Source organism: Anopheles stephensi, chromosome 3, assembly GCF_013141755.1.
Source record: "Anopheles stephensi strain Indian chromosome 3, UCI_ANSTEP_V1.0, whole genome shotgun sequence".
Lineage (NCBI taxonomy): Eukaryota > Metazoa > Arthropoda > Insecta > Diptera > Culicidae > Anopheles > Anopheles stephensi.
This window is the reverse complement of record NC_050203.1, coordinates 7,219,779-7,244,285: the sequence shown is the minus strand read 5'-3', so window position 1 is coordinate 7,244,285 and position 24,507 is coordinate 7,219,779. Positions and strand designations below refer to the sequence as shown.

General features: G+C 43.8%; 1 protein-coding gene across 15 annotated transcripts in view; it reads left to right on the top strand.

Moving 5' to 3' along the window:
- LOC118510449 (transmembrane protein 184B) overlaps positions 1-24,390 on the top strand; it is a 29,258-nt gene extending 4,868 nt beyond the window's left edge. For 10 of the 15 annotated variants that reach the window (XM_036052250.1, XM_036052262.1, XM_036052259.1 and 7 more), the window contains 8 exons: positions 259-958; positions 16,723-16,888; positions 16,971-17,229; positions 17,782-17,951; positions 18,030-18,196; positions 18,266-18,340; positions 18,428-18,512; positions 21,483-24,377. In XM_036052250.1, coding sequence (XP_035908143.1) covers positions 713-958; positions 16,723-16,888; positions 16,971-17,229; positions 17,782-17,951; positions 18,030-18,196; positions 18,266-18,340; positions 18,428-18,512; positions 21,483-21,784 — 1,470 coding nt within the window. In that variant the 5' untranslated portion in view covers positions 259-712 and the 3' untranslated portion in view covers positions 21,785-24,377. Of the gene's footprint in view, positions 1-201; positions 959-16,722; positions 16,889-16,970; positions 17,230-17,781; positions 17,952-18,029; positions 18,197-18,265; positions 18,341-18,427; positions 18,513-19,019; positions 21,079-21,482 lie in introns of those variants that run through there. The other 5 variants (XM_036052253.1, XM_036052252.1, XM_036052265.1 and 2 more) reach the window with 5 other exon arrangements.
- The last annotated feature ends 117 nt before the right edge of the window (positions 24,391-24,507 follow it).

Below are 24,507 nucleotides of genomic sequence, written 5' to 3'. Positions count from 1 at the left end.
CGTGATTCGACGTATAAAATTACAATTCCATTACAACTGTGGCGGCAAATCACAAGAGTAACAAAATCTTCCCCAATAATTGTGTATGTTGCGCGGGTGTGAATTCCGTTTGCCCGATAGAAAGTGAAAACTGATCGACACACACCCATCCGCCAGTGCTTCACAATTTTCATTTTGGTTTTAATTTTTCCATCTTCTTAGCTCTTCTTTTCCCACCCATTCATTTACCTCGTTTTTTTGTTGGTGTTTTTCTTTTAGTGGAAGTGTTCGACAAGTGCATGTGCAGTTTCGCCATTGAACAAAGCAAAGGCGTAAGGTGTGAGTGAATTTAAATTGGTGTGTGCTCGGTAGGTCCACCCCCGGGGGTGTTGCTTCTTGGTGGAGTGATTGGTGCAAGGTAGTGAAAACTGTTCGAAATCGCAAAACCCCCGTTTGGCATACACTCGTGGTGATGTGAGCGTATGATTGAGCAAATTGCCTTCGGAGAGATCTTTGTCTGTTGTTGCTGATAGAAGAAACGCCCGCACAGCATCCGACACCGCAAAGGGTACCTCTCCAATACCGGATAGCCGACGAACCGTGCAGTGTGGGAGTTTAGCGTGATTTAGCGTACGGGTAGCCAAGAACACCACACACGGACGGCCGGTTTCGCGTGCGTGCGTGTGCACGAAAACAGCAAGCAGCAACCAGCGTTGCAGTTCAGATCGCAGCGATGAGTACGGAACATCCGGCAGCGAGTGAGCTGCTGGCCAATGCTACCGCTGCCACGGTCGCCGCCGTTAGCAGCAGCACGGCCAAGGCGAACATAGCGGTGCGCGTGACGGAGGCCCCAGCCTCGGCACTGGCGATCGATCCCATTATCAACCATGTCGGTGACGGCATTTTCCTGCAGGCCAAGACGGCCCAAATCTTTGCCGGCATCTGCGTCTGGATGGCACTGTTCATCACTTGCCAGCAGGTAAGCTTCGTTTGGTGCTATTCATTCTCCTACGTAGGGTTATCGAACTTGTGGTAAAAATGATTGCCTGTGGGTTTTTGCTTTCATTTTATGCATATTTTAAACTTAAAACACCAATTATTACGCAAGTAGTTAAAGCCATGAATTTTACATTACAAAATTGGCGGCCCGTGCCAATAAGCTTTTTCACATTGACTAACCGCGATTCTGGTGGCAAACAGTGGTTTGTTTATTTTGTTTATGGTTCTTCTGATTTTTAGGCAAACACTAGCCCAGCGATCGTCCCCTCCAAAAAAAGCAGAATCAAACAATACTTCTCTTCAGAACCGTTTTAAAGCGGCAATCCGTGCGTGACATGCGGAAATGGCGAAAAATTCACCCGTTCGCTGTCGTTCGTAGGTTTGCGTTCATCGGTCACGGACTTGTGAGCGCTCGGTCGTGCGTGCATCGTACCGCATTGTTTTCGGGTGCTATTATTATTGTTGCAGCACTAGAATGGTTTGGGCCTGCAACGGTATGTTAGCGGTAGCTGGACGCGAAATAGAAGCCATGTTGCATTCATGCATCGATTTTTGACGGCCGGTTCGTTTGCATCCTGCCAACTACAACGCACACTAGAGCGGTTGTTCTATTCTCAAATAATTTTTCACGGTGCTTCACCACACATATGTACCTGATGTGTCTCACAGCAAATGAATTATACAGTGCAACGTTCGCTCTTCGCTACGCTTTTCCAAAAGCCAATTTTACCTTACATCCATTCACGTGCGTGTGTGTGTCTGTTGACACGAGGGTCCTCGAGTGGGGAGACTTGTCTGGAGCAGGTTTTATTCAACTTTTATCCCACTTCTTGCGGTGTATCCGCAAGTTTTCCCTAACGAGACCACACTCCTAGACCATGTCGAGTTGTTGTTCACCTGTACGATGCTTTACGTTTGCAATGCTAACATATGAGTATTGGGGGGAGAAAACGAAATGATGAAGTGTGTATTCATGAAATAACGGTTCGTGTTTTGAATTGTACTGAGAGACATTTACTTTGTTTTGCGGTTTATTCGTGATACATTAACGAAAAAGACTGGATTTGACGATGTTCTACTCGATGAACTTTTATCCTAGCGATCCTTCCATCGTTTATTGTTTTCCGTTGGAGCAACTGTGAACTGTATCCCTGAGTGAAGAAGCTAGAAATAGTGAGACACATCCTGACGATCATTTATAGCTGCTTCATGCTTTGCAACATCTTCTCAGTTCTGGGGGAAAACTCAGACTTGTTTGTCTGGTTATATTACCTTTGCGAAACTTAGATCCCGGAGTCAAAGCATCCGGATCTAAATAGTGAAGATAATCCTGGACGAGATGGACATTGTTATGCAAAGCTCGCTGTCCAAGTCTAAGGCCAATAAATCCATGTGACAATCACTAAGGCTAACGCCGCTGATAGACACGATGAAGTAGCTATTGATCTTCAAGATTCTGAAATACATATTTAAATGCGTACATTTACAATATCAATGTCCGGAGATGCAATCTAAAGGAATGGATATATGTTGGTGAGTCGCTTTTTGGAATACAAAATTCGAGCAGTTAAATTCATTGAGCTAACTGACGTAGTTCTTATATTATCTATGCTCTATTTGCGCTATTATATTTCCTTCTATCTTTTTTTGTAGCTTTTTCTTGTAGTCTGCGAGGCCTTTTTGCAGCTGTCACGTGACAAAACTGTCCATATCACGTTTGAAACGTCGAAGTGTAGTGGTGAAAACCGATAAGAAATCTACCAGCAACACACCTAAGAGTGTCAATTGCTGTGTCTATGTAGTAGTTGTGGGTATTAGCTTCCTGTGACGCATTTTCCCTTGTCCTTTTCTTCTTACCCGTTTGCTATAGGCTATTTAATAGACACTCGACAACGAAACTTTATCCGTTATAAAGGAGGAGCAACATTATTTTTGAAGATCCCTTCACAAGCCTACGGTGGTCAAATTTGATCCCGGGAGGAGGGTTTACCCGTGTCCGTCAGTGTCAGCGGACGTTTCAGTTCGGAAATAGGAAAAGTTTTAATTTATTTTCGGCACCGTTGTGGTGTGTCACTGAGCGATTGACCGGTCCGATAAAACGGGAGTGTGCCAATGGTGTTGGCGCTGGGTGTGAAAACTATGTATATATGTCCCAGGTGGTTTCAACCGAGACTCACCTCACCTCACTGGAGGTTTTGCAGTCCTGGGCACGTAAAAATCTACTCTACATTTCAACAAACCACTACAACGTTCGCCAAATGTGTGTGCGGGAAGGAAACGTCTATTCGGGGGCTAATTAGATTAAAGAGTCGTTTGATCTGTACCTGGCTGGCAGTGGCTGGAAATAGTGTTACAGGGGAAAATCGATGGTTGGCATGACGTACATTGACCGGTATAGTTATTTCCGTTAATTGCTTAGGACGCTAATGCTATTTATTTCTCACACTATGATCCTTTAAAGTCAATTCAAATGTTAGGCTCTAAAACAGGCCCCATTTTTCATCATCAAAACCGTCATTCTTAGCTAATTAAATGAACAGAGCCTCTCAGAGCCAATTACCACAACACATTCATACTGCTCATGGAGCAATCAATTCATCTGGAACGATTTTCACTTTCGATCGAACAATTCGATCTTCCAACCCAACTTTATTGGCACCATTCATCGCCGCCAAACTGGCGGACTCTGGCACCGCTCAAAGTCACCTCCAAAAACTGTCGCTCGAGCGGAGGACGCTCTCGATACAGTTGGTTGATCGGTTTGATCGAAAGATGTAACCTTGAATTGAAGGCTTGTTTTGCTTTATGTTTTTTTCACATTGGAAACACCGTGTGAAGTATGAAGGTTTCGGGGTGATCGAAGTGGAAAAGATGGCCTAATTGCCTGGCACGATGCTTAGCAAACCGGTCTGTTGTGATGCTGTGTGTGACGCAGAAACTGGGACGAACCTTTAAAACACTTCGCTTTTCATTTTGCTGCATGTACCAGATCTGCTTAGATTGTAACCAATCCTGGTCTGATGTTGATGATGATGATGATGAAAGCATCATTCCCTAGCTGGCGTTGGCTGGCGATCAAAATCCGCTAACCGAAACCCAAGCGTCTGCGATGATGATGATCTGCTGCTGCGTGCCATGATCTGGAATTAAATCCTCGTTTGTCTGATAAACTTTTCCTTCGTTCGCGTCGCTAACGAGGTGTGCATAATTGGTGCTGCCTTATGCCCGAGAAGTGCACTGCATAAATGTAGTTTCACTCTGCTGTACCACAGGCACCACACTTGCTAATCGTCGTACAATCACTGCACTGATATTGCGTCTTCTGCCTTTGTTTGCTGACGGTGGCTGTGTGAAAAGCACATGGAGCCGTAGTTTGCTGATGTCCCATTTGATCAATCAATCAGGCAAAGTACGGCCGTTTGTCTGCCTTTCATAAGGGAAAATCATGTACTGTTCAGAGGGGTTGGTTAAATGAAAAGAGACTGGCTTTCGATTGTCATTAGACGCTCTTGGAAGTAGCTCATTAACCCGGAAGTCTGTTGAAAGCATTACTATAAAACAAGCGAACTAATAGGCCCTTCTAACTCTAGCAGATGCAGATATAAAACTTGCATCAATATTCGATGATCTTCATCAGGAGTTTCGCCGAAAAGTATAAGAGAGCTCAAAATATTAAAACTCTCCATAGGCAATAAATTATTCAACATCCCTTTCTGCCGAGCAGCAATTAACAACACGTTCAAACGAAACTTTGCCAGGGAAACGACCATCTTCCCGACCTAGTATTGCCCATTGATTTAACTACACACACACACACACCTCGGGAGCTTTTCAAGTTGGGGCATAAGAGAGAAAATAAATTATGACCCCTCTTTTTTCCAAATGGGATGCTGTTATGCCACGAGAAAACCGAATCCCCCCCCTCCAATAGATGGAGGTGGGTGTGCATGTGCTTAGGATAATTGGACGAGTGAATTTTCCCTTTATTTTCGGAAAAACAAAAATCCGACAGTGGAGCTGCTAATTGTGCACCATTTAGAGGATGGTACGATTTTTTATGGCTGTTAAGTGAAGGGGATCAATAAAATGAATGTTTTGTTTACTACACACATGCGGGCGTTTTCGGTTTGGAGGAGGTTCCAAAAACCGAAAGCTTGCTCTGTCGGCGATTGCGCGGCGTCGTCTTGCTTCGCTAACTTTATCGGAGTTGCATAAAATGATCGCAATGTCAATATTGTTGTTTTATATCTGGGGGGGCTTGGTGGGCGTTTTTCTTTCAGTTTCGTTTGAAAATCATCACTTAATCGATTCGAGCTTGAAGACGCATCCGACGCGTTGAGTTTATTATACAACGGTCTTATTTTTTCGGCGAGAGATTTTCCTTCCATTGGCTTTTTCCCGTCTTCGGTTTGATGGGGGTTTTCATGCAAACGGAGATGAGGGTGTGAGTGTGATGAAATGTCAAGGCCTCTGAGAAAAAGGTGGGACAAACGAACCCAATCAATCAATTTTGGGTGGTGAAGAATGTGATTTTTTGGGGGCTTTTGTTTGCTCCATTCATCAATTGGAGTGGAAAAATTGGAAGACTTTTTGCCAAAGAAGCCACCAAGAAACGAAGGTGTTGATGAGGTTTCTCAGATGAGGGCTAACAAGGAATAAGGAATGCCGAAATCGCGTTCAGTTTAGCAATTTTCAAGGACCTTCTCAATTTATTAAGTGCATTTTTATAACTCCAAAAACACTCAATCGTTTGCTGCCAGACTACCGCACAAGAGGGAGATAACCAATTTGTGAGCATATCAACAAGATGCTTGCCGCAACCATAATAAACACCTTCACAGAAACCTGTCTGGAAGGGATGTGCATTTTATGTTGCCAATATGTAAATGTGGCTGCTGCTGATATGTTGTCGCCAGCTCCTGTGCTGGGGAGCGTTCTTTTCTCGGCATTTTTCTTTGAACCTGCACATAACAACTTCCGTTGTCGAACGCTTTGGTGCAGTGGTTTGCTGTGGAATAGTTTGCCATGCATACAAATGACGCAACATATTTTGGTGAAAACGGTCCTTCGGCAATTCTGGTTGGTGTAGAATTTTGCAGACATCGCTTCTGTAAAATAGCATCAAAGCTCGGTGAACATTCCATTGTGATTGCATTAGGCGAATATGTCCTTGTACAGCTTCTTCAGCTGTTCATCGCTTCTAACTGCATCTTAAAGCTGGTACAATAAAGCTTTAGGAGAGAGTCAAGCCAACCGAAAATCTATTTTTCAAGTCAAAAAAAGCACAGTGGCTTTTCTTCCGACACGACTATTGAACGAGCAGAGCATAAATAGTTGGAAGACATACCATGGGTGCTTGTTAACACACGTATTGCTTCTCCCGGCTCTGCTCCGTTGCTTCGGTCTCCTCTGACAAACGTCTTCGCCTTTATGCACTCGTGGAAACGGACGACGACGATCAGTCTTTCGTGTCACGAACAGACGAGATGCGCACTCGGTGTACTAGCCGGCATCATCGAGTAGAATGGAAGTGCATCGTTTTGCACTCATAAATCATCTGAATAACGGTGATTAAGCGACAGTGTTTGGCGTCGTTCACTTTTTACATGTACAACAGCTTCGGATTGTTCGTGGTTATCGTTTGGGCATTAGAGATAGAGCTGCGGTGGGATGCTGCTCACGGTCCCAAACTTCAAATGCAGACATATGACAGATTGCCATTACGTGACGCTTGGAATGGGTTAGTCTACAGCAAAGAGGTTATTTGATTTAAAAGACTCTCCTCTCACGCTTAGCTAAATCCTAACTTTGTTTTAAATGTAGCTTGATTGGAGTTGTAATGAGCCATAACCTCACTGGGAATGATCATTCCCAGGCATATGGTTGGTGTTCGAACAAATCGGCCGCATCATCACCATTCAGACTGTTAACCCTGGAAATGAATTACTTAACCATGGAGATGATGGTGATGTGTGTGTGTGTGATGTTTGAAGGCGTGAGAAACAGAATCTTTTGTTGCGTACCTTGTGAATTCACTATCAATACTCTATATCGGTTCTCTATCTCAAGGCCTCTTATCTGATGAACTGTAACATGTGGCTTTTTGTCTAGTATTGCTGAGTAATTTTTAAATATTTTTATTCCAGTTCCCAAGAACAGCATGTTAAATACGCGGCAATCTCATTAAAATTTGCATGAATTGCTAAAGTTACTTTTTTATTACTTCTCGCGGTGTCTTGGTCTATTGGGAGGCTAGTCCTAAAATTAACTGCATAAGGCCCCCTCATTTCCTACTTCATTGGCCACTACCCAATTCACCAGCCTTCTTGGACGAAAGAGAAGCACCGAAAACACTGAAGGAGGATGGACGGACAGCAAAGAACAGACTCGCACGATTTCGCGATTCAACGTGAACTTTACGGAACCACCCGACGTCTTCTAAACTAAACTCGATCACGGGAACGCTCGAAACACCAACTGCCACCACGGTTTTACTTATCGATGCTCTCGAACATCGTGCCAACTAGCTGGTATATTATGAACCGGTTTTTTTCTGGCCAACAAAGAAAACTCATCGGTCGGCCAATGGAAAAAAAGAAGGAGCGCTACCACGTTTCCTACCGGCCAATGCTGCAATCCTCCTCCAATATTGAAGTTCATGCATATCACAGTTTGCTGCTGTTCTTCTTTAGCTCACCCCAGTCGGACGGTTCATTTTATAGCTTCTTTACCACCGGGGGAAAAGATCATCTTGCAGGCAAACTTTTTGCCCACTAACAGCCGGAGACACACAACAGCAACAACCGTGACTCTTGTGAAGTTAAAGATGGTGCTCTTTTCAGGGGTGTGCAGCCGAAGACTTTGGCATGCCGATATTGAGCAACAACCAAATTCGACTCACGATCGTTCCACAATGGTGTGGAGGGTGTGTTTGCCAATTCGCGAAAAGCTAATCGAACCCGGGGCGAAGAAAGCTGGCTTTGTTTCGCCAGTACCTGACCGGTGCACGAAATGTAAATGCTGTTATTACGCATCACTGCACGCCGAAAGAAACAGAAACCAATCATGCTTAACTGATAGGTTAGTTCTTCCATCCCATAAGGGAAGCATCGGTTTGAACGACCTGGAGAGAGTCTTTTCGTTTCTTGAAGACAAGTTAAGTAAGGCATGAACAAAACGTGATGGTGGCTCAGAAGAAAGTAGGTGGGGTTCGTTCGTTTGGAGGTTTTATTTTTGTGCTTAACATATGATGCCATGTGAACGATGCAGAACCACCGGGAAACACCTGTTGAATCCGGCCTACGGGTAAAAAGGGGCGATTTGTTCTGCCAAAGAATCGAGCAGTGTTGCGAGCAGTGAATAGATATTCCAAACCGAGCAATTTAGCAGTCGAACAGATGCTTTTGAAAAGCTTTTAAGGTTTTTTTGTTTGAAATTTTAAAAGCTTTAACATTTTACCTAATTGATTTTATGTAAATGATTGAGTTCCGCTTACTTTTTATTTTAATTTAAAGCTTTCAGAGTATTATCTTGTCGGCCTCGCAAAAAAAAGCTCTCGATCATGTTTGAGTCTCGGCTGCACGTGCCATTTGCTCCTCGCATCAACCACGTGCGTTTGCGCAACTTTAAAGTACAAAGTTGGTGCGTGACAAATGCGCGGACCAAATAAACTTCCCACTCGGTGTACAACAAAGCTAGCTACGTATGGATTGCGCGATCTTGGTGCGTGTCTTGGTGTGGAGTTCGCGATCTTCACTAAGTTGTGTTTTGGCGTCAACACAGTCAACCACTGCAGCGCGATCGACAGACATGTGTGTAGAGATTGTGTCCGTTAGCAACGTGTGTGTCCGTTTGCGCATTTACGCATGGTCTTTTTTTTCGCAATGCTACAAATGTCACACACAAACCGATCAGGGTCATGGTCGACTGGAGTTATAGTAAATGGCCGAGATAAAAAAAAAAAGATCTGTGCCCGATCGGTTTAGGGCGTTGAAAGAGATTTTTATTTTTCGAAAAAAGTATCAGAACGCCTTTAAAAAATAATTATAATAATTTACTAGCAGAAAACAGTAGAGTGAAGACTCAAAGCTCTTATTAAGCAATTTCCCGATTCGACGAGCTTTTAATTTTAGCTCTTCCAAATTTAGGTTACACCGGGAGAGAAAGCGTTTAATGAGCAGCAGAAAGCTAGGTCGCTTAACTTCAAACATGTTTTCCCTTTTTTTCTTTTCGCCCAAAACCTGCGTCACGACACATCTCACCCCCACCCCAATCAGTGTTAGAAGTGCTAAACATGGTGGTAAATAAAATCGCTACTAATCTCAACCTCAAGCGACAAATCCGGTAAGGAAAAAAAGGGTAGTGAATCATCACAAAAGGTTGCACCGTACCTCTCGCGGATCATTAAATGTAACGCAGTGTATGTGTAGCTGCTCTCTCTCTAAACCCTTTGCGAAGGGTGTGTGTGTGTAGCACAAGTGTATCAGAAAACGAACGCGATTTGATCTAATGATTACAACATTTCTGTCACGCCTGTACAGTTGTTAGTGAGAATAGCGTGTGTGTGTGTGTGCTTTGAATGTGGGTGGAAGGTGAACATAATTATGTTCATCATTACACGCTTTAACGGGCACTCGATTCGACTCGCTTGTCGTGTTACGGCCCTGCTGTTCTTTTATCTTGCTCTTGCACAGGGGAGCTGAGTTGAATATTTTTAGGCAGCGTGAGTGATTCGTGTTACTTAGTAGCTCTTTTGTTAGTAACGAAATTCTAAGCTCAATTTTTACGGTTGGATATCAAGAAACAGAGCTACACACCGAATAGTAATTATTCATGCGTGTGGCGCATTAAACGTTTTAGTGTTTCTTAACAAGCGTTGCGATAAATTTGCGATATAATTTGAATCTAGAAACAATCACCACTTTACGCCTCACCGGGCTCTACGTTGCTTCGTGTGGTTTTTGTGGCTTTCGACAGAGGAAGAATTGTGTTGGAATCCGGTTGGTCTTCGCCTCTGTGTGCACACACCACCCGAAGGCTAGTGCGTCTCCATAGAAAACAAATTATGCTTTATGTACAGCATGGCTGCAGAGAACCGCTCCCTACACTCCTCGTTGACAACCGGATTGATGGTGATGATGTGGGAGCTGCTTCCCCGGAGGACTCGAGCGAGTGAAAATAGAATAAAATGACAACCGGCCTTTTCCAAAAAAAAAAAAATAAATAAAACTTTCCGAAACTTGGCTGATGATGAACGACGACGACGTTTGACCCATGCTGCGGATGGAATTATTTTCAAGGATGGATTTTGTTTTTGCGGTGCACAAATTTTCCATTGACACGAAACTACGGCACACGATGATGATGATGATGTAGCCTATACGGATACGGATAGTGTCATGCCACGCACAAGCACTAAAAAACCACTGCATTAACACAGCGCCTGGAGACAAGTTGGGAAGTCATTAGGCATTGAGCATTTAAACTGAACTAGAACAGTCCAAAGTTTAAAGCTCCTTTCTTGCTTTGGAAGAAACAGTTTGTAATAGCATTCCTAGTTGGGATATTCGTCTATTACTACTCGCTTGGAGTGTGACCCCACAAAATCCCCGTAAAGCGTTACGCGTGTGTGACTCATTTACTGACACGTCAGATTGAGGTGTGTTTGAGGTGTTACAGTGTTCCCTTACTTTCGATGTGGGGTAATGCTCAGGTTTCCCCAAAAACGTAGGAAACTGTAGCCGGCAGGAGTGGCGCTTTGTAATCGATATTATCGATTTTGAGTTCCGGAGCCTTAACTCTTCTGTCAAGCCTTCTGGCCGATGGGTGATGATTTATGAAAGTGAAATTCAAATGACGGTTTAAACATGTGTTTTGATAAGGGGCTAATACATTTTGGGTAAATACTTAAAAAATACAAAGGTTTAAAGCGATCTGTTAGAAGAGACTGTATGACACAAGAACGCAAACTGATCCCTAAGTGACGGGTTGGTTTTATGACAGCAAGACCGACTACAATGCTCGTTAATTGTTGGTGCTCGTGAAATATCACAGCCACGAGCCACAGTGATTAGAGATATCTCGAGCAGTGTAACAGACGGGGCCCTTTCAAGTTGTCGGCTATAAACGAGACTTCTCTTCTCACGGCGGTAATTAGAATAGATGGTCCCCCTGCCCATTGAACGAACCGTTCGAAAACAAGCCCTCGAGAGCACTCCCGTCCGGGCCGTCCACCCCAAGCGGGGCGGTATTGAATTATGAATGAATTATGGCTTACCTGTGTGTGCCGGTTAGTTAGTGATGGGCTTCGCAAACGCGCGTCATTAATACACGATGATGTGGTTACGGAAGTTCCACCGAGCTGTGTACCGCGAGTGTCTTCGGTGGGAAAAAAAGGGCAGGATACACGAAGCCCTCTCCGACACGCGATTAATCGATCGGATGTTTTTTGGAAGTGTATAGGAAAGCCGCATTGGACGGCTTCCTTGATAGCGAGTGCGGATTCTTAGCCGTAGCGTTGTGTGTTTGCGGCGTTCCCTCTTGTTGTAGTGCAACACTTCCAAACCATCAATTAAAGGCCAACCCGATGAAGCGTTGGCCAACCTCACGGTGCGCATTCAAGCGGAAATCATGCAAAACATTACCCACCTCACCCGGTCACATCCAGGAAAAGTCGGCCAAATGTATCGAGGTTTTGCATAGAAAGCTCCACACTGGCCAACACCTCCAGTTGGTGAGTTGTTGGTGTTGCCCAATCAATTTCTTTTACTGTGCTATCCCACATGTGGCGTGTCGCCCTGGTAATGCTTTGCCAACTTTTGTTTTTCACACAGCTCTGGAGACCGCTTTTCTCACGTAATAATCGTCGTCACCACACCAGCCCGTCGTGTGTCGGTACATGAAGTAATCGAATCGCATGCTGCCTTAACGTCCTTTCACTTTATGGCGGCGTACCTGGTCAAAGATGGTGCCGTTTGGCTGGCTGGGTTATGTCAAAATTGGCGACAATCGGTCCGCGATTGGGCAGATGAGAGCATCGCTCATTTTCACGCCCATGTGCCTCGGGAGGAAGGTCTTGCTATGTATGCAACTTTCGCGGCTAAATTTATCCATTGCTGATTATTAATACAGCAGTGAGAGTTGTGTAATGATTGTTGATGTGAATTTGAAATGCGAATTAGGAAGCTTTTAATTATTCGCCAATGAGATCTGTCAGTGACTGGTAACAAGGCAGTGAAATATTTAATACAATGTAACACTGAAAGCATTCCAACTAAAGCATCTAATTTAAGGTGCTAAATCTTCATCCATTTTACCAGTCGGCCTTGAATAAAACGCGGACACACAACGTTGGTGCACGGCTTCCTCGCCATCGCTCTATGGCTTCATTAGCCGCCAAGTCATAACTGGTTGGAAAAATAGCTCGACATGTGCTCACTATTGCGGTGACAACAACACGTACACAAACGTGGACACACAGCGTCAAAAAGCTGCTGTATAGAAATCGATGACTGTCGCTGATGACAACGTCTGTTTTGGAAGGGTGCGAGGAGTCGTACACTGCAGTCTCGCGGCCACGGCATGATTATTTGTCGCACTCTTGGTGTACTAGTGGCCCAGTATTTATGAGTTGCCATCGTTTTATTGGCCCCGTTTTGCAATTTGGGACCCGTAGTGCTACATGCATTATTGTGCCGATGTCCTTCAGATGGGCTGGGAAATTATGATTTAATTTAAATAAATTACCACCAGGACCAGGATCAAGATCCTCAAGTAATGCGAAATTGTGTCTTCTTAATGTTCAAAAACTGTTAAGTGATAGTTATCGCATCATTAAAAGCGAAACTCGGTTGTTGGTTCTTATCACTGGTGTCGCCATACTGCAGTCGAATGTTCACCAGGAGAGTGTTCTCCTTCCTTCTGATGAGTGATGCGACCCTGATAATATCTTCACCTCTCTTCTTTATCTGCTATCGATTCTTCACTTCTCGATAAGGCAAACTTTTATCGAAGTTTTGCATGTCCTGTGTTATTTAAAAAATGTATTCTCTAAGGTTTCACGTGGTCAGGAACTCTTATGACCAGAAGAGCGATTTTCTCTCATTAAAGTACCCTGCTCCAGGCAGAAGGAATTCTAATTACATGTTTGTACAGATTAGTTCGCGTGCATTGCCGTTTTCAGGTCACTATTTACCACCCCCGTCCTGTCCTCCTCGTTCGGTAATGTTTTTCCGGCCATGCTGTTGTTTTCTCGTCCCACGTTCAGTGTCCTTCAAGGACCTCTTCTTTCGGAGTAATTTACTGTAGTGTGCCATTCTGCTTGACATAGATTTGTGTACGGCGCACGACGGTTAAACTTACTGTTGCTTTTATAAATTTCCCTTGTTTTATGCTTGCGACTGTCAACGTTATTGTTGCAACAAGAAACATCTCTTGAGATTTGTTTCTTTTGCATCTGTATTATTACCAGCGGATGATCATGTAATGGGTCCTTCGGGAGGGATAAGTGCTGTGGATTCAATAGTGAATGCTGGAAGTTGGAGATTTTCTCAAGGATTACTCTCAGGGAGTAACCATCTCGCTATCCTTTCTTTAAAGATTCAAAACGAGATTCTGGAACTTAAATAGCTTGTTGCAATCTAAAGACCGGAAAAACTTGCTTCACGCAGATTTATAGTGAAATAAAAACTAAATAGCGCTTTTCAATCGATTCTTGGGAAAGAGAGTCGTACCGATGCGATGTAGCCGTTGTATTTAAGGGTTGTGTTAGAAATATCGCGCAGGTTCGGAAACGCATTTAATACGTGGCCGGAAGCTAAAATCGATGTTTATTTTGTACTTGAAGGGTGTAGGGCGATTTTCTTCGCTTTCATCGACAGTTGTACCGTAAAAGAAATGTCCCTTATCCCTTTTAACCCTTGAATGTCGTTGAGAGGGATATTAAATACGAAGTACAACATATAAGAAGGGAAGTTCGAATGTAAAATTTTGCACTCAACATCATTTCTAGTTTTTCGTGATGCAAGAAATTCTCACTCGACATCATTTGTCGATAAGGGTTTTAAAAGAACGTACCCCAAAAACCATGCCACGCCGAATGGCCACATATTGGGGCATATTTCTTCTCACTCACTTTTTTTTAGCTTCTTCCAGAAGGTTGTTTGGTAGATTGCTCCAGGATTAAGTACCGTACGTGCCGTTAATACTTTCCTGCATGCTACGTACGTGAAGTTTGGGGTTATCCTTTTCTCCTCCTCTCCTCGGTGACGGTGAAAAGCTCGTATGACTGAATTTTTGAACATCAGCACCACCCCACACACTACGGCGCAAACAAACTATGCCTCAGCATATAGCGCGCCCAAAAAATGTCTACCAAGAGAAATGTGGGACGTGTGTGTGTGTGTGTGGGCCGAAAGAGTCATAGAGTATGATCGCGTGCAGTTTGTTCAAGCTGGGCTGTGTGCTATACATGTGCAGCAGCAGCGTAGTCACCCAGCAGAATGGGTGGGTAATTTTTCTCTTCCACCACGAGGAAAAACAGATTACATGCAAAGAGCCTCAACTGCTCAACGTGTCTGATAAATGTCGCTATTATCAAAATGTGTAATGCAGCAATTTATTCAGCGATAAAATATTCATTTAAACTCTTCGTCCGTTCCTTTCTTTTTTTTGTTGGGGTGGAAAGCGATTCTAGCACTTCCTAACCACGGCACTCGATCTATTGATGCACATTCGTGTTGTAAAGGATTTAAATCTATCCAGAGTTGCCCGTTACCACTAAATGTATCACCACACAAAAGAGAGAGCAAGCCTGGATGTGTCTCTGGATTATTGCTGGAACATCCGAATCTTTCATCTTTCGTAAGCTCTACAAACATTCCGATGAAGCAATCGGCGCGTTTTCCACACACATGAACTCAAACATCTGTGCCGGTCAGAAGTGCATTTTTCAATCGAGGTTTTTCATCACACATATCATCGACCAACCGCGCACCGACTCTGACGCCTCCGCTGGATCCGTTTTTCCCTGTTGCGGTTGATCGATTTTGTGATGTTTGGTTTGCTGTGTTTGCTATTTTTACCAATGTAAATAGCGGAAAACGGATGGGGGTTTAGGTTCTTTTGTGTGTAGTTCTGTTCAGAAAGTGTGGCCAAAGTGGGTGTTTGGTTGAACGGTGAAGAGTGTGTTTCATGTGGTATGGTTTCGTAGTTCAAGATGTGATTTATATGTCCGAAGAACATGAGGTCACTCGCAGAAGCATGGAAACTTTTTGTTCAAAGAAGCGAACACCGCTGTTACAAATCATTAATCGGCGATGTAATAGTTGTTATCTCAAATGCCCATCGTTGTTTAGGCATCGTCGTCGTGCCTTGTGGTGCGATAACGAACCATATGACAAGGGACAAGTAACGATCGAAATTGAATGTTCCCAGTCCACGTTACCGGCGGCATCCGGAAACCCGTACTCCCCGTCGCACAGAAGGTGAACCATATTTTGAACCCCAATCTTCTGTGTCCCATCACTCGCGCGGGAAAGGTTTTCCCTCGTTTGGTTGAAGCCTTCACGGTGAAGGCGTGGATGTCTCTGGACAAGACATAAATTCGGACCCGCGCTGAGCAAGCTTCAAAACGAAGCACCATTTTATCATAATCTATCCGGCTGCGGCAACAAGAAAATGAAGACTAACCAACATCAAATAGGCCCATAGACCGTGGCTTGGCGACAACGCAAAAGAAGATGCCATTGGATAACCACATCCCTGATGATGTCGCTGAAGCGATTTCACCCTCCTGAACTACTGAATGGTGAACATTATCTGCCTGTTCTTCCCATAATATCTCGTAACGAGGAAAGAAATCCACCCACTCGGTAGCTTCTCAACGCCTCCACACGGTTGCCGGTGACTTTAGAGCCATGAAAAGAAAGAAAAATTTGCAATTTTTCTTTCTTATGGCTGGCTACCACCCTCTAATGAAAGCAAAGCCGTCCGAAGCGCTTGTTTTAAAGCTGCGAAATGTTTTGCTGCACCAGAAAACCACCACCCTGGATCATGGTCTGGGAAGTATTATTACATTATCTCTCCGTTTGCCTTGTTTCCAGCCACTATTTCAGATTTTTTTCCTGGTGCTGGCTTTGAGTTACTATTTTTGGGTCGTCATTTTAAGTATTAGGCGAGAGAGCTACCACGACAGGGGCCCGCGTTAATGGGTAGGCTCGACAATGTCGCTTCCCTTTTGTTGATGTTCCAACGCAGAAGTAAAAACGGTGCGAAGCCTTTGAAAGCAAAATCAAGACATTTGCTTTTGTCACACCGAAATTTTCCATCCACAGCTATCGTGCCACAGGCCGCATCACCACTATGCCAAATATTTGTCTTCATGACTCAGGTCGCTTCGTAAGCCGCTAGTGGCTTCATGCTGATGTTTCACTTTCAGTGTGATGATGAATATTTAATAATGCGCTAGTGCAGAAGATTTGAACCAAATTCTTGTGGGGAATAGGCACAAGGGCCTTTGTCGGGTTTTATGTTTGGCCTGGTAATGTTGGCAAAAATTGCGGGTCACACGTAAACGGTCACCGGAGGCTTTGCGATGGTCAGTTTGGGTACGGTTAACGGTACAAGTACTTTTGGGAAAATGGGGGTAAAATAAGAAAAATATGTTGGTCACGGAAGTGAACCATAACATTTTATGGGAAAAAATATTTTTATACTGATGCGGCTGTCCACTTCCTCTTATTTCAGATCTATCAACACCTTCGATGGTACACGAACCCACAGGAACAACGATGGATCGTCCGAATACTGTTCATCGTACCGATCTACGCCACCTACTCCTGGGTCAGCTTACTGTTCTTCAACTCGGAAAGCGTCTATGTATACTTCTTTACCGTACGCGATTGCTACGAAGGTACTGTACCGTCACAACGCCTTCCCCGTGCACAAGGATTTCACGCTCTCTAAATCCTATCTCTCCTATCACCTCTTTGCAGCGTTCGTAATCTACAACTTCCTGTCGCTGTGCTACGAGTACCTGGGTGGCGAAGGCAACATCATGTCGGAGATCCGTGGCAAACCGATCAAATCGTCCTGCCTGTACGGGACGTGCTGCCTCGCCGGCAAGACGTACACGATCGGATTCTTGCGTTTCTGCAAACAGGCCACGCTGCAGTTCTGTCTGGTTAAGCCGCTGATGGCGTTCATTATCATCTTCCTGCAGGCATTCAATCACTATCACGACGGTGACTGGAGGTACGTATATAACGACGAGCACGAGCCTTGGCCAATGTACGTCAGCGCAGCAAATGGCAGTTATTGTAATGGAGAAATGGTATTGATTAGAACACAGTTTCATGGTCAGGAAGGTGCAACTCGAAATAGGTCAGAATTAGCATTCAGTAGCTGCTGCTGTTGCATACGAGTCCTTTTTGGTTGTGTAAGTGTATACAGGACAGGAATGTTACGTGTCAGCTAATATTGATGTCCATTCTTCTGGTGTTGCGCGTACACCAGAGTACAGCCTTTTAGAATGTGGAGTGAGAAGGTTGTACAATAGCCTCCCAACTCAGTATGACATTCAAAATTACGAGACCACCTCAATGTGCACTTATTATGAAACTTTTTTCCAAATCGAATTGATTTTTCGACCTGCAAGTGTGTATAGTCTTCATTGGCTTCCCTTCTCCATCATTGGTTTCCGGCTCTATAAATAACAACCAGACGCGCCTGACTGTCTTCGATGCGTTCGGCAGAATTTTCATGGTTTCCTCTCTCGCTCGCTTTCTCCTTTCCTTCATCCGACAGTGCTGATGGAGGCTACATTTACATTACCGTCATCTACAACATCTCGGTTTCGCTGGCCCTGTACGGCCTTTACCTTTTCTACTTTGCCACCCGCGACCTGCTGACGCCCTTCGATCCGGTGCTGAAGTTCTGCACCGTTAAATCCGTAATCTTCCTGTCCTTCTGGCAAGGTAAGCACTTCAATCCGAGCGGTGCCCTTACCCATCGTAGCAACGCACGCACTAACAAAATCCTCCGTTACGTTTTAGGTGTTGGGCTAGCTATTCTGGAAAAGGCGGAGGTCATCTCACCGATTGTTGACGCGGGTGGTTCCACCACGTCCGCTGGTACGGTATCTGCCGGTTATCAGAACTTTTTCATCTGCATCGAAATGTTGTTCGCTGCCATCGCGCTGCGGTATGCTTTCCCGTACCAGGTAAGCGGAGGGCATTCCTTCCAGCATGAAGAGCTTGCTGCTACAGAACTTATTTTTTGCTCGTTGCAGGTGTACGCCCAAAGCTGCATGACCGATGCACACGGCCGATCTGTCACGATGCAATCAATTTCGAGCAGTTTAAAGGTATGGAAACAGCTGACACGCTACACCGGTAGTGGTCGGAGATTGATGACACTCACTCACACACGCATCTGCCTCTGTTTTCCACAGGAAACGATGAACCCGAAAGATATTATGACCGATGCGATACACAACTTCCATCCGCAGTACCAACAGTACACTCAGTACAGCTCAGGTAAGATTGCTCGGTTTCGGTAGATCCTACGGCTAATTTCGCTCTTAGTTCCCAAGCTCTTGTTCGTTACATGTTATATGCTCGCTGATTGTGAATGCACGAATGTTGTTTTAAGATCCTTTTTTTTATATACTTTTTGTCATCTGTCTACTCTTCACTTCCTTTATTTAAATTTTGTTCTCTTTGCTAGCGCTTTTTCATTTTTTTATTACTGTGGCTTTTTTCCGAATGCTAGTTGATGTTGTTCATTCTGTTCGATGTTTTGTATCGATGTAAAGGACATGCATGACAAGAAATTCATTACCTTTTTATATGATATGGCCCCACTATATTTGCTAAACAATTTACATGACATCAGAAGACCGCTGTGCTATGAAACTGAGTCATTTAGAACGTACACTGACCCGCTAAAAGTACCCGCTCTAGTACACGAAAAACCATTTATCGTCGTAGTCGTTGGAAAATTGAACGGACTGCTGGAAATAAAATTCCACAAATCACTTGCAGACTGCCCATCTCCGATCGACCGGAAGCGCAGCGATTCGAAGCAATTTCAGGCCCCACAGTACCTGAAAAGCTATTACCAGCTGCGTGAGGAAGAACTGCACGTCGTACAGAGTGGTGGTGGCGTTCACCACCACCAGCACTATCACCACCATCACGGTGTACCATACACGGGAAACCTTTTCTAAATTCAGATTTGCCATAATTTTATGTTGTGTCCCGCTGGGGGTGGCCAAACATGGAAGGTTTGGCCCACCCACCCGTCGGTACTCTTTCGGCACACACAGGCGCACCTCTTTTTCTTATGGTCTTGCCCACGCAAACGCTTGATTGATTGATTGCACGGCGCAACTGTTGAGTGTGTGTGTGTGCAAATGATGCCCAGCCAGCGAGAGCCTGCTCACATCACCGGTTTTTTTGTTTGTTTTGCAACAGCGAGAATATCATCATGTGATCACACAAAACAGCTAAGGATGATGATGAAGGATACAGTGTTAAATTTCCCATTCCTGTTTCCCACTTTTCAGAAGTTGTATCGCAGATGCCTTACGAGAGACTCTAAATCATTAACGAACGCATGCACGGTAGGCCGGTGTCGGATGGCAAAGCGTAATCCACTCTTTCTTTTTTTTTATCTTTAGACGTTTAAAATAATTTAGTTGTACGCGTGATAAAGAGAGGGAGGAGATAGCCAGAACGAAGGAGAAGGAGGAAGAGGAGGAGGAGAGGAACACAAAATAAAATTTAAACAAACGTATATATTGCTGATACCTGTGAATCCAGGCGGGCTCAATCGGAACATTATACAAAAAGGTTTGCGCGCGAGATATTGATAGTCGACGGCGACGGCGAGAAATATTATATTTGAAGCAAATATATTTTTAACATACAAAAAGGTGACACACCCACACAGAGAAAACATTAGCAGGAGCAGTAAACAGGCTAACGAAATTTGCTATTGACTGCGGCGCTGTACACACAAATTTTAATTTCGGTTCCTTGTTGTCTATTAAAAAAGTATTTTAAACGAACGTTACACAACGAGATTTTCAAAACGCGGATGTGTGGGTGATGCCACAACACAAGTGACGAAGTAATAAAGCAGTACTTATTCAGAAACATCGATGTAATATAGAAAAACGGTTACACTTCAGCGCACGTTGAACAATTGGTTCTTCTTTGAGATGCCTAACGATACATGCATATGCAGGGTTACTAAGGTCAGCATAAAAGCAGCTGTTGACGTATAGTGTCACAATGTTGAACTGGTCTGAGAAACCCTGCAAACACAAACACCAACAGCAAGAGCAAGAGCAATCGCTTCTTTGCGCTCCTTTGCCGCATGCATTTCTTGTCCCCGCGAGTGCCTTCCTTTATGTTCGATCTGTTTTTATTTTAAAATTTCCTCTTTTTTATCCGTTTTTAATCGCCTACAAATGTGTGACTGTAAATAATTAATGTTTAAAGAAAAATGCAGCAATGAAAAAAAAAAGAATAAGCATGTGTGTGTGTGTCTGTTTGCGCTTGAGATTGTTCTCTAGTTTTTACCAGTTACACAAAACACCCAGACGCGCCTTGCATGTATCGTTGGCTTTCGCTGTTAGTTTTCTGTTTTTTTTTTTTCGGGCGCCGATAGAGAAAAGCTTAGCCTGCAGTGTCGTGCATTAGATTTATGCCAGACCAGAGTCCCGAGAGTCCGATTTCGGAGCTGTAGTTGATTTGACAACACATGCGAGAGAGGGAGAGAGATTTTAAGAGACGCAGAAGTGAGTTGCTACTAGTAACTGTGAGAAAATGTGAGAATGTTCCTTTGGAGTTTTGGGATCATAGGAAAGAATGTAGATGTGATTTTCAGTAACCATGAATCAAACAGTGTGGTTTTTACAATCGTGAGCGTGGACTTTTGGACACCATAAGCCTGCAACAGCAGACGGAAACAGAGAGAAGTAGTGATTAAGCGAAGGATACTTTGAAGGATACACAGTAGGAAGTAATAAGGTAAACGATTAAAAACGAAAGAAGGACAACAAACAATACATAATAAACCGTATTTTTGCATGTAGCTTTTTGGATGTTGTTGAACGGTTGAGATACATTTACAACTAAGACGTTTAACGTTTGTCATGAAAGAAAATAAAATACATGTACACGGTGCGCGCGAGGACATGACTTGACCTAGGCAAATGTAATAAATTGCATGGAGATTTAGAGGCTAGTCTGTGTCGGTAAGTATACTATTTCTTTCTCGTTTATACGGTTTTAGCATGATTTAATGCCCGCGTACGCGTCTTTTCTCTATTGTTCACTACGCCCTGTTGCTACCAATAATATGTCGTTGTGTAGCCTTTAGCCATGTACGTCTTACGTTCTATGCTCTCCTCAAAACAAAAAAAAATATATAAATTTATTTGCTGTTACGAATCTAACCGAAAAGCCTTCTGTTTCTGTTCGTACGCTTTCTTTCAGGTGGCAAAAACCCGCGAGGCATCCGTGTGTCCTCGTACGATCCGGACGATCCGAGCCATCAGCTAACGGGTCAGAGCCACGGTGTGGGCAGCGGTGCAGCGACGACGGGATCGTACAACGGCAATGGAGCTGGTGGTGGGGCCGGCGGAGCACACGGCGGAAGCTACATTGCCCCACCGACGCTTGGCAGCCAGCGAAAGTTTATGCCCGGCGCAGGCGTCGTACCGCAGAAGGTGTCGACTATCAGCCAAAACTACAATGAGAAAACGATGCTACTGTCCAGTGATGATGAGTATCAGTAAGGCAGCGGAGTAGTAGTAGTAGTGCCCACAGTAGAGCAATGGGATACTAAGAGTAGTCGAACCTCCCCCCCCCCCTCTTTGAACAACCGTTCCGTTGGCTTGGTTCTTCACGGTAAGCTTGGTTTGTTGTGTAAGCTTTCGATTCTATTCCGTGTGTTTCCGGGGGTAGGGAAGCCGTTTTAAATATTTTGTGTGTTTCCGATGATGAAGATGATGATGCTGTGAACGCATGATGCAATCGCGTTACTCGTCTTGAGCCCTTCCTAGCATGCACATTCTTTCTCTTCTCTTGTTCGTAATTTGTAACCATTTCTCCACCTGTAAATGGAAACCCGCAGCTCTGAGCAAAAGCAAATCAATTACACGCTTGCACTAAATAGTGCGTTCAAATCGAAGAAGAAAAACAAAACCAAAACGGTACTGAAACACACACCCGGAAAATTGCAAAATGTCTCGCAGTTACAACCATATATGTGTGTGTCTAGAAAATGACTAGATGGCTACAATATTACTACACAGATGAGCAGAGGGTAGAACGAGAATTACAGTACAATAATCCTGCCATGACGCTACAGAACAAATGGAACACAAAATGTACTTTACACCCAACACAACTCAAAAGCCACTCACGCCACGCAAAGGGAAGGATGGGTGACTACTCCACTGCTAACGATTCCGTCACTGTGGCATTCATCATGGTAATTAATATGGTGTATTGATAGTGCGTGGTGTGTCTGCCGAAGAGATTGAGCCAGCCGCCGAGAACCAGCAAAGAGGTCAATACAAGGTTTCTCAGGCCTGTTCAACCTTGTAAAATCTCAACTCGGCAATTGAGAATTCCTAATAGTTTTAATATTAACTATTATTTTTTAATTTTTAATCGTTAACTCCATTACTTTATATAATTTTCATATTAACACGTCAATAAACGTTTAAAGCAAAGAATGTTAAATTTTTAATTTTTATGTTGCAATATTTTTAAGCTTTTCTGCTACGTTGTTGAACTGGCCTGAGCAACCCTGTATCTCTTTCGTCAAATCATCGTTTTGTTTGTTTTCTGTATTAAAAGAAAGTCATCCAGATCCAAAGTTTCTATCTGAGAGGCAGAGAGTCAGATGGAAAGAGAGAGAGAGAGAGAGAGAGAGAGAGAGAGAGAGAGAGAGAGAGAGAAAGATAGTTTAAAGAGGGCAGCTTTAAAGTTTGAAGCGGACAAACAAGTCGCTCGCAATGCCATCAGATTTGGCGATCTAATCGATGTTTATGTGGTCCTTTTTCAACGCTCTGACACAGCAAAAGGATAGACAGAAAAGCTCTCATCATCTCAAGCACACACACACATTTAAATATATCTTCGACACCGCGCGCATATGGCACGTATGCCGCGAGAAAAGCACGTTGTGTGCAATATTGTTGTTAACATATACAAACTACTACACGTCTAGTGGGAAGTACAAGTACAAGGAACGGCTAACGTTTTTGATTCCCTCATCGGAAGGATTGGGCGGTAATGATGCACATACCACACTTTTAAAAGGAAGCAACAGACAACATACTGAACAGGCGAGTAACATACTGAACAGGTACTGGTACTAGAGAGAAAGGGGTCTAGTTAGTGTGCTTTATAATATATATATACATTATATATATATACAGTATGCCAAAACGACAGGAAACAAGAGAATAAATAGAGAAGCTGCTGTTTCCCAGTTCGCGCCGAGTCAATCTTCGCATAGGTCGAAACTTGGGTGGTTTTTAGCATAATTCATGGTGGTTGTTTCCTTGTCCTTTTTTTATTACAGTATTTTTGGGATAATATTACAAATGCTGTCCAGTTTATCAAAACGTTGTAACATTTGTTCTTATCTTTTAAGTCGTTAGACGCAAGTGATCTTAACCTTATGGATGGTCCCAATTTCCAGGATTGAAATGCCTTCTCAAGAGCTTCTGCTGTCAAATCTTGAATTCACTGTAAGCTTCTAGTGACATCCGTAGGTTCCCGTTTATGAGCAAATAATCACCACGAATTAAGTTAAAGCGCCCGTAACTCGACTAAAAAGAGCAAGTATTGCTGGTTACACAAAATTATATATAGGGAAATGAAAGCGAAATGAAGCATTTAAAATAAAAACAAAAAGCAGCAGCGGACAGAAACCCCACAGTAGTAGCTGCGGGAATGATAGAGAGAATTTATCTGGGGAAGCAAGTATATGTAGTAACAAAGATGGCGGCCATGGTGAGTCTAACCTAGCATATACGTACGTGTTGATCGTACAAAATGGGGAAAAGGATCCACTCACGCGTACACACACACACACTCCCTATATACATGTATTCTTGATTCTTGAACAAGCAAACCCTATATAATGTGGCCAGAAGCGGTTCATAAAGCAAAGACATGCATTACATACATTTATAAATCAGAGCAGAGCAGAGCAGATCGGCGGAGAGATCGCAATGGAAGGCGATGAATGGGCGCTACAGCTAGAGTAAAGGCGTGTTGCGAATAAGCACCACCCAACCCTCGGGCTCTATGCTACGCTGGTGGGTTCAAGGTATAAAACGTGAGTAATAAAGGGAGGAAAATTTATTGAAAGTGAAATCTCGGTGAGCGATTGAGTGTGTTGGAGATTAGATTCCAGGTGCGTCCGAAAGCGTGGCATCGTTTATAATATTAGCTTGGGTGTTATCGGAGGAAGTGGCATTAGTTGAGTAACGAACGGGTG